Source organism: Sceloporus undulatus, chromosome 6 (genome assembly GCF_019175285.1).
Source record: "Sceloporus undulatus isolate JIND9_A2432 ecotype Alabama chromosome 6, SceUnd_v1.1, whole genome shotgun sequence".
NCBI classification, from domain to species: Eukaryota; Metazoa; Chordata; class Lepidosauria; order Squamata; family Phrynosomatidae; genus Sceloporus; species Sceloporus undulatus.
The window spans coordinates 116,605,099-116,615,445 of record NC_056527.1 but is presented as its reverse complement, the minus strand read 5'-3'; the positions used below and the strand labels follow the sequence as shown (position 1 = coordinate 116,615,445).

At 52.9% G+C, this 10,347-nt stretch overlaps 1 protein-coding gene across 1 annotated transcript in view; it reads left to right on the top strand.

Annotated features, from left to right (window-relative positions):
* Window positions 1-4,692: 4,692 nt before the first annotated feature.
* Window positions 4,693-10,347, top strand: part of LOC121933938 (dynein axonemal heavy chain 2-like) — a 37,515-nt gene continuing 31,860 nt past the window's right edge. The window contains exons 1-6 of the mRNA XM_042473917.1: window positions 4,693-4,974; window positions 5,627-6,260; window positions 6,458-6,700; window positions 6,862-7,044; window positions 8,857-8,999; window positions 9,766-9,861. Coding sequence (XP_042329851.1) covers window positions 4,693-4,974; window positions 5,627-6,260; window positions 6,458-6,700; window positions 6,862-7,044; window positions 8,857-8,999; window positions 9,766-9,861 — 1,581 coding nt within the window. The remainder of the gene's footprint in view (window positions 4,975-5,626; window positions 6,261-6,457; window positions 6,701-6,861; window positions 7,045-8,856; window positions 9,000-9,765; window positions 9,862-10,347) is intronic.

The following is a 10,347-nucleotide window of genomic DNA, read 5'->3' as shown; positions in this document are numbered from 1 at the left end:
CCATCCTGCCTTTCACTCCCTCTGCTGTCTGTGGTTTAGAACCAACGCGAATGTGCTGCTGGGGAAGCCTGAGCCTGAGCTAACCTGGGTCTCTGAACTCTCTTCTTCCAGGTGCACCCTTAAGGACTGGTGAGCAGCAGCCAGACTGCTTGATAAGGGAGAACCAAAGGCTGTGGAAGAGCTCCCATTCTGGCTCTTTTGCTTTTAGAGCTGCTCAGCTCTGGAATTTGCATTTAGGAGGTGATCAGGAGGTTGCCCTGAAAGCTGTAGGCTTCCACTTGTTCCCAGCATGGACTTTTTGCAGCCTGCCTTGCTTGGGCAATCACACACTCTCGCCCCAGAAACCTCATGATACAATTGCCTTAGGCACTAACAGTCAGAAATTACTTGAAGGTACACAGCAACAACAAACTTTCTACTAGGCTGGTTGAGACCAGGCTGTAGTTGTTTACGGAACCGGTGGGCCCAGGCAAGATTGGGTACAGAACAAAAACCAAAGTGCGGAATGGAAAGAAGATGCAGGCTGTAGTCAAACCCAAGCAGAGCTCTCAAGATCCAAAGAAAGAAGAGGGTCCAGAGTGCCAAAGCTTCCAGAACCAAGCCACCAACTGGGAAATGGGAGCAAGTGCTTATTGATCCTTACACTAAGCAGAAGTGGGGAATCTCTGGATTTTGTTGGACTGTGCCTCCTGTTTAGCCCTTATGATTGGCTATGCTGCAGAGCCGCCCGATAGTACTTCAGTAGCATCTCGAGGGCCTCACGTCTCTTTCTGTTAGATAGGCGTTGGCCGCGAGAGTCAGCAACAGTGCTTGGGCAGCCAATACTGCTGCCCTCGAAAGTGCGCTTGAACCCTTCAGCTGGGCTGCAGGAGAATGGCCTGTAGGTAGCACAGGAGTCAGGTGCTGGAATCTGGCTGCTGGGAGACCCATTTGAGAACCATCTGTCCCCCCAGCGTTTCACACTTTCTTTCTTCTGCATGGTGAAAAAAACATGGAGCTTAAAAAGCTGTGGCAGAATGTCGTCTTTAACCACTGCTGTAGAAGTGTCTCATAATCCCTGGATTGGATGATCTCCCTCTGCCTTTCCTTCCCATTCCTGTCTGAATGCACATGATGGAAACTCTGTTTTCAGGACCTGGACGGCTGTGTCATCCGACAGACCAACACGCGTTTGCCTATGGCTATGAATACTGGGAAACTCTGGCGGCTGGTCATCACCCCACTTACTGACAGGTACCCCATGGCATGAGCCTCTGACCCATATTGTTTTGGCGCTTGTTGAATAGAGAGGTGGGCATGTGGAAGAGCTGGTGTGACTTTCTGACGGTTGCAACCTGGTCTTCTTGTCTTGGTTGGCAAGCCGAGGGATCCACTAAGAAGATCAGGAGGGGATCAGGAATGTAATTACCAGGCAAATAAAGGCCACTGGGCTCCCAAATAAACATCGATGGATAAAAGTTTCCATCAGTCCTCACATCCCTAGCATTGCTGAGATGGACATTAGAAATTGTCCCCTTAGAACTCTTTATTTGTTGCTTTGCATTCCCTTGTCACTGTGCCTTTTTTCATTGAATGCTTAAACTGTATTTTTAAATACTCAACTGAATTTTTAAGTTTTATTTTTAAGTTATTATAATGCTAGAAATTTGGACATCACCAGGATAATTTCATTGAGGAGGGCAGAGCTCTTAGTTGGGAGAACACCCTAATTTTTTCCCCCTACCCATAGCTACCCCCCTGAGAGGGACACTGTTGAGGTGGCCTCTGTTTGCGGGTGTGCAATGGAAACGAATGGAGCATAGACAGAGCAGGAAAGAGTGCAGCATGGCCAATGAGAAGTGAGGAAACCAGCTGTGGTGCACCCACAGTCCTGCTCTGAGAAAAGTCAACAAGGTTCAGGTTGCTTTCTTCACAGGTGCTACATGACCCTGACCACAGCCCTCCACCTCCACCGGGGAGGGTCCCCCAAAGGTCCTGCAGGCACTGGCAAGACAGAGACCAGTGAAAGGAGCCTGGGCATGTACGTGATTGTGGTGAATTGCTCTGAAGGCCTGGACTACAAGTCGATGGGGCACATGTACTCTGGCCTGGCACAAGTAAGTAAGATGTAGTGTGTGGAACTTGTGTTGTGTCAGTTGCTTATCACCAGGCTGGGCTCCTGATGCAAATCAGCTCTTGAACTTCCTACGGGTGCCCTGGCTTTCCTCCAGCTCATTGCCTTCTTTACCTCAACAGACAGGTGCCTGGGGCTGCTTTGATGAGTTCACCCGCATCAACATTGAAGTGCTGTCTGTTGTGGCTCAGCAGATCCTTTCCATCCTCTCAGCTTTAGCTGCCAACATGACTCGCTTCACCTTTGAAGGCCATGAAATCAACTTGGTGTTGTCTGTGGCATTTTTTCACCATGAACCCAGGTGGGAATCTAGGAGATCTCGGATGGGACAAAGAGTGAGCTGAGCTGAATAGCAGGGGGGTGGATAAGGTGGACATACCTCTGTCGCTGGCCCAGTGCCCTGTACTGAGCTCTTCCCTGTGCCATATGGCCAGGATATGCTGACAATCTCAAGTCCATGTTCCGTCCTTTCTTCTTCGTTGGTCTCTGCGAATCATACAAATGGGTTTACTGCGCCTGCGCAGTGCCTTCGGAAACTTCTGGAATCACTAGGCAAAGTACTCTTTGCAACATGTTGAAACTTTTTGGCGGTAGCTCCGCCCATCCCTTATAAAGCCCCTGCCTTCCCGCTCTTTCCCCAGTTCCTTTTTTCCGCCGCGTTGCTGCTTAGGGAACTTCGCTGTTGGAATCTCAGTTTGGAATCACGTTTTTGACCTCGGACGTTATTTGACCACTCTTTGTTTGACCTTATTGACCATTTGGCTTGGACTCTGGACTGTGTTTTTGCTCGCTCCTTTTGATTTGGCAATCTTCCCGGACCGCCATTGACCTCGGACGTCTGACTCGAGTTGTGAGTGGACCATGCCATAGTTCCCTTTAAGAAATGTTCTGTTTGCGGGGGTAAGATTCCCGGTCAGACCCCCACTCTGGCCTTCTTTGTTTGGGCGAGGCGCATGTTCCTGCATCCTGTGCCTTGTGCAAATCTTTATAACCCCTCAGGCCAGGAAAAATAGGAGACTAGATTAAAGGCCGCTATTTACACGAAGGTTTTCACCGCGGGCGCTATGTCTTCCCTACCGGCTCCTTCCACGGCCGCAAACCCGTTGCCGACCTTGCCCGAGACTCCGCCCAACTTGTTCCCTGCCGAGCCTGGTAGAGCTGGAGATGTTGCCTCCCACCTCGTCATCCGTTCCTCGAGCCTCCCTGGATGCCCCGGCACCGAGGCCCCGTTGGAAGGCGCCACTCATCCTCCAAGAAGGATAAAACAGAGAAGCGCAAGAAGAGCTCAAGGGAGCGCGCTTCAGACAAGGATTCGAGCTCCCACAGGGTTTCTGCCTCGAAATCCTCTGTCCCCTCAGGCCTCTACCACCAAGGCCTTAAAATCTCCCGACCCAGCCAAGGCCCAGGCCACCTGCCGCTGGCGCCTTCGGCTTCAAAGAAGTCCCGTGCGAGGTCCCCGGACGAGGACACTCGGCCGCCAAGGCCCACCATTCTGAGAAACGGGATACGGAGGGTCCAGGCATAAGGAGACCCCCCGAGAGCCACGGATGGCCGATCGGAGACCTTCGGATTCTCGCTCCGCGGCTAGAGCTCTCCGGACCCCCAGACTGTCGACACCCGTCCCGGGCGCCGAAGCACTTCCCCAACCGGGTCCCGGCCCCTCTCGACGTTCCGTCATGCTCCGGAGGACATCATTATGGACCTTTCCGAGCCAGCATCACCTGCCAGCCCGAGAGAGGACAGGCGATCCCCCCCCGATGCCCACGTCGATGGTTCACCGTGCCTTGGTGCCATCGTGCCGCCTCGCCATCTCCTCCACGTCCCTCCGAGGCCGACATTTCTACGATGAGGTGGACTGACACCTACTACATGGCTGTTCCCCGCGACTACATCAAATCCCACTTGGCCGCCTGCTGAGGAGACCTCGCCCACGTGCATCCTCCAGGCCCTCCCGCGCGGCGACAGTTCCCCTAGCCGCTTTCGGCGGCCACCGATCTGGAGGTCGTTGATCTGGAGTCAAGACAGGAGACATCCTCTCAGGCTCACTATCATCCTGGAGACGACTCGGATGCCTTCTGAAGACAACTATCGGCCGTCGAATCAGGAGTTTGCCCAGCCGGGTGCAGTGTCCCCCTGGGACGTCCGCACATTTGCCGAGCACGTGATTAAGATGGGAACGCTCTTGATATCCAATTCGCCCAGGCAGAAGATGAGGCCTCGGATCCAATCGAGAGGAGGATTCATGGCAACTCCCCACTCCACCTGCCATTCCTCTGCTCCCTTCATTGGAGAAGCTAGCCAGACGTTCTGGGCAGCCCAGCATCGACAGCTGCTAGTAACAGGAAGATTGATCCCTGTACAGATGGTCCGCGCCGACATGGCTGCTTGAACACCCGCGCCAGAATTCGGCCATCGTGGAGGGTTCCCAGCGCGCCTCCCACTCCTAAAGCTTCCTTGATGCCGTCGGACAGAGAGGCTAAGAAATCGACGCCCTCGCTAAAAGGCCTATTTTTCTTCGGCCCTGGGGATGAGAGATAGCCAATTACAACGCGTGTATGGGCGCATACATACAATGGCTCATGGAGAAGATCTCCCCTCTCATTCCGGCCTTCCCGACGACTCCCAAGGCATCCTCTCCGAGGTCCGAGACGAGGCTCATTCAATTGGCAGCTGGATCATCACATCGGCAAGACATTCTACTGACTGTGCGCGAAATCCAGTCAGCAGCCATCGCCTTGCGGAGGCATGCATGGTTGAGGTCCTCCGATTTGAAACCAGAATGCCCCTCCACAATCGAGGACATGTCCTTCGATGAGATGGCCTCTTCCACACGCGAAACGGATGAGAAGTTTGAATTTCAAGTATAGGATGAGGACCGCGAGCCAAGAAAAACACGGTATGTCGTCCTCTCCCCAGGCTCTTCCCGTAAGCGCTTACAGGCATCCGTCAGTGGTATGGCCAGGGCCAGAGACCCTATCAGCAGGACCGCCCGTTCCAGCGTCAGGACCCAGCCAGACAGCGTTATCCCTCCCAATCCTCTTCTTCTTCGGGACGTCGTTCTGGCTCCAAGTACAAAAAAGGCTACAGGAGGCAGGATCCCGAACAAAACAAGAAGAGGAACTGAGGGACGACGCGCGTACTCCGTCACCCCTTCCTCTCCTGTCTTCCTAGATAGACTGAGGCCATTTTCCACCGTCTGGGCCTCGATCTCCACCGATTCTTGGGCACTTACCATCTCCGTAGGGTTACGCCCTTGATTCGAAGAACTCCCACCAACTGGAGTTTCCTTTCCACCCTCCCCTCGGCCCCCTTCTCGACGAAGTAGCCACCTCTTAGCAAAGGCGCTAGGACGCCATGGACTTTCCTAGCATGGTCTTCTCTCAGTCTATTTTACCAGTCCCCAAGGCCATGGGGGCATCAGGCCCATCTAGACTTAAGAGCCCTTAACGCCTATCTCTCCTACAGGCGTTTTGTATGGTAACTGCTTGCTTCTATCTTGCCTTTATTATCCAGGGCCTGTGGTTTGCGACGATCGACCTAAGGACGCCTACTTCCACGTCAGCATCCGGAGAGTCACCGCAGGTTCTTAGCCCTTGCCGTTGGGACGACGCCTACAAGTACAACGTCCTCCCCTTCGGTCTGTCCACAGCCCCTCGAGTTTTCACCAAGTGCATGGCACCTGTAGTATCCCATCTACATCGCCGGGGCATCAGAGTCTTCCCGTACCTGAGACTGGCTGATTGTGGCGCCATCGGACCAAGAGCTCAGCCTCACATTGCCGAAACCTTAGGCTCCTACAAATCTGGGACTGGTTGTAAACCTCGAGAAGTCTCACTACTGCCCTCCAGGCCGACCCTCGACTCAGACACTTGTGTCGCATCCTTGCCCTCCGACCGTTTCCGAACCCTCGCCCGAGCCATCCAACAGATGTGTCGGCCAAAGAAGATCATTGCCAGGGACGTCCAGGTAGCCCTAGGGCATATGCGCGTCAACAACCTTCGTAACACCGTGGGCAAGGCTCCGGTCCCACCTCTCCAGTCCTGGTTCCTTTCGTCTTCGACCCAGAGGCCGACCACCCGTCACGTCATCTCACGATCCCGCAGGCCAGTCCGCCCGCTCCCTCCGCTGGTGGCTCGACTCCCGGAACGTTTGGCCGGCATGCCTTTTTCCACAACCCAGCCGAGGTTGTGTTGACCACCGACGCATCAGAGGACGGATGGGGAGCCACACCACAGACTGTGGGCCAAAGGCCAGTGGTCCCAGCCGAAAGGAGCTGCACATCATGCCCTAGAGCTGTTGCGCGTACAGAAGGCTCTAAGTCTTCGACGCCTCCCTATCCAACAGGTTGTTCAGCTCAGGACGGACACACCACCGTCATGTATTACCTGAACAAGCAGGGAGGAACCAGATCTCGCCACACTACTCGACATCACACTCGAGGTCTGGGATTGGTGCATAGACCGGAACATCCTACTCCAGGCGTGCACCTGCCGGGTATCCAGAACGACCTGGCGACCTTCTCAGCAGGTCTCCGTCTCAATGCCCACGAGTGGAGACTCCACCCCGACACGGTGCTCGACCTCTTCAGTCGGTGGGAACACCCACTAGACTGTTCGCGACGTCCACAACACCCATTGTCCCCAGTTCTGCTCCGAACGCGACACGAACCATCCCTCGGGGACGCGTTCGGGTTCCTCTGGTCGGGGGTTATGCTGTACGCGTTTTCCCCCCTTCCCGCTGATCACCAGGACAGTTCCAAGATGACTCGGATGCCACGGATGCCCTCCTGATCACCTCCATGGTGCGCGGGACAACCTTGGTTCCCCTGCCTCCTCCACCTCTCCCGGGCCAACTTCCTCCGGATCGAGCACAGACCGATCTCCTCACGGTTCAAGAGCGCGGTTCGCACACCGGACTCGACACCTTCCCCGGTAGTGGAGGATCCATCCCTAGCACGGCTACTGTCCCCGACGCAGAGTCATTCTGGCTGCCCACAAGCCAGCTACTCAGAGTCCTATGCTTTGAAATGGAACAGGTTCACCAGTTCCTAGCAGCAGACAACTGTCTCCAGCCCAAGTCACGACACGGTGGTCTGGACTTTTGATGTCTTTGATCGACTCAGGCCTTTCTCTCACCTCCGTCAAGTGTTACTTGTCGGCCATCTGTTTTTCTTTTCAGTTTAATGGGAAGCCCTCCTTTTTCAGACCCCTTGGTGAGGGCTTCCTCAAGGATGCAGTAACCTCCATCCGCAGGCATCTCTACCCCCCGCCTGGAGCCTTGATGGGTGCTACGAACATTACAGTCCAAACCGTTCGAACCCTTGGCCACCAGGACATCAGACTGCTAACTTGGAAAACAGTTTTTCTGGTGGCCATCACCTCTGCCCGCCTGCGGGCGAGCTCTGTGCCTTGCGTCGAGCCAACCCATACCTCAAATTTCACCTGGACAAGGTAGTTCTTAGAACAGACATTACTTTCTTGCCCAAAGTTGTTTCTGTTCCACATGTGCCAGGACATTGTTCTCCCGACTCTGGCCCCGAACCCGACCACGATGCCGTGAGCCCTGCACACCTTAGACGTTCGTAGAGCCCTGGCCTTTTACCTCGACCGGACTAGAGAGACTCTAGCCGCTCCGAAAGACTGTTCCAGTGGCTATCGGAGTCCAAAAAAGGACTGCCTGTCGGCTCCAGAGACTCTCTAAGTGGGTATCTAACACTATTTGTTTATCTTAAGACTCTTGGGTAAACCCTTGTCAGCTAGGGCGCGGGTCCTCACACTACCAGGGCAGTTGCAGCATCTTCTGCCTTTTGCAGGTGTGCCCTTGGATGACATCTGCAAGGCTGCAGTGTGGTCACAACCTATAACCTTCATCAAGCACTACAGGTTGGACACCAGGGCCAGAAGGGATGCAGCCTTTGGGGGGCTGTTTTGTTGTCTGGTTTGCACTGACTATGGTCTGGGTGCACATGTTGTTTCCCTTTTTGCATCATTCTACAAACAAGATGTTTATCAAATTTCGGGCTCATGATACTATTGGTTGAGTTCCTGAAGCTTTGTTGGTTGCTTATCTTAACCTTATGGTGATAATAATAACAACACCAATTAGCCACCGCTTGTGTCTTTCTCTTGCTTTATTGGTAGTAACAATAGTGTTGGAGACAAGGTTATATGACACTCCCTCCCCCCATGACCTAGCTTGCAGTCTCAACCCATTTGTATGATTCGCAGGACCACAAAGAAGAAGACAGGTTGCTTACCTGTAACGGTATTTCTTCGAGTGTCATCTGCGAATACATACAAATCCGCCCATCCTCCCCTCAGTGTCCTGCTCTTTATTGGCTCACCCTTATCGCCTACTTGGCGGAAAAATTGCGGAACTGGGGAAAGAGCGGGAGGCAGGGGCTTTATAAGGGATGGGCGGAGCTACCGCCAAAAAGTTTCAACATGTTGCAAAGAGTACTTTGCCTAGTGATTCCAGAAGTTTCCGAAGGCACTGCGCAGGCGCAGTACAACCCATTTGTATGTATTCGCAGATGACCACTCGAAGAAATACCGTTACAGGTAAGCAACCTGTCCATCTCCATGGTGGTGCCCTGATTCCACCCTCATTGCAGAAATCATACTCTTTGGAGAAGGTTCAATAACTGCAAGGTACTGCATGGGTTGGTGGCCAAAGTGGGCACAGTGCCATCCCCTGCAGTGAAAGGCTTGCCAGAGCTCCAAATTCTTTTCTCCCATTCCCAGGTCCTAGCCAAGAAGGTCTACACCTTGTACTCATTGGCCTGCAGCAGCTCTCCAAGCACTATGATTTTGGCCTCTGGGCACTCACTTCTCTGCTCGTTACTGGGAAGAAGCGCAGGGTTCGGCCTGACCTTACAGATGAGGAGGTGCAGTGCTCTTGGTCTTCCAGCATAAAGCTGCATCACCTGAGAGGGCTTGGCCAGGGGTCAACTTTCCCAATCTCCTGCTATAACCGTGGCGCCAGCACAGAGAGTCCTTGGCTCTTGGTTGCTAAGAGCTCTGCTGTGTTTCCCATCCCACACAATTCTTAAAGATTTCTGATACTTGTTTATTGTTTGTTTGTTATGGATTTGCTTATTTTCAGTCATTCTGGGGTCCTGAGATTATGTGTAAAAACAGAGAAAATATTATTTAAAAATAGGCTGAAACAATTTCCTGTGAAATCGGTTTTAAAGTAACTTGTGTTAGTTTTTTTGTGGGTTTTTCGGGCTGTGTGTGGCCATGTTCTAGAAGATTTTCTTCCTGACGTTTCGCCAGCATCTGTGTTACAATGTGCCCGTGTCATACGTGGGCACCTTTTACGCGGCTTTCAGCTTACGCTGAAACTATTTGCCTTTGTGGAGGGGTCCGGAATGGATGGGCATACTGTGTTAGCATGATCTATGTACAGCAATGATGGTGGGCAGAATGACTGTCCACACCAGTTACAGGGGGCGGGGCTTCTTTGTATGTGTGCCTTTGTGGCTTTGGGAATGATGCAGAAACCCCTCCACCATGGGATCCTCTTGGGGTGAGTGATAATTCTGTTACGGGAGGCCTGTACCTGCCCTTCACTTTTGCTCTCCTGCTTGTAGGCTCTTTAATCATCTCTTCTGCTTTGGTTCCTTCTTAGGTTTCTCCTCATGAATGAAGTATAGCCAAACTGACATCCATGATGTGCCCCTCTTCAACGCCATCATTCCGGACCTCTTTCTGGGCATCGAATGCCCTGTCATTGATTATGGAAAGGTCAGCCAACCAGTCTGGTCTCTTTCCTATCTAGTTTTACTCCGGTGGGCATATCCTCTCTTTTCTGGGTAGTGGGCCACCCTCACCACCTATTGCTGAGATGCTGACCATCAGAGAAAGATCTCTCCCTCTCCTTTCTAGTTACTCTCTGGGATTCACCACCCATAGAAATGGTGGGGAAGCAGTAGCGTTCATTCCTGGGGCAGTGGGCTATATTACGTAGAGCTTACTATAGCTTTTGGATCTCAGAAAGGTTTTTCCTTTCCTCTTCCCTTTCCTTCCAAATCAAGGAAGTGCTTGAGCAGGAAACTGAGGGAAATGGGCTTCAGGTGATCCCCTTCACTATAACCAAGGTGATCCAGCTGTTACAGACCAAGAACTCCCGCCACTCCCCATGATTGTGGGCAACACAGGCAGTGGCAGACTGTTACCTGGCGTGCCTTGCAAGCTACCCTCTGTACCTGCCACAAGAGCGGAGACCCCCAA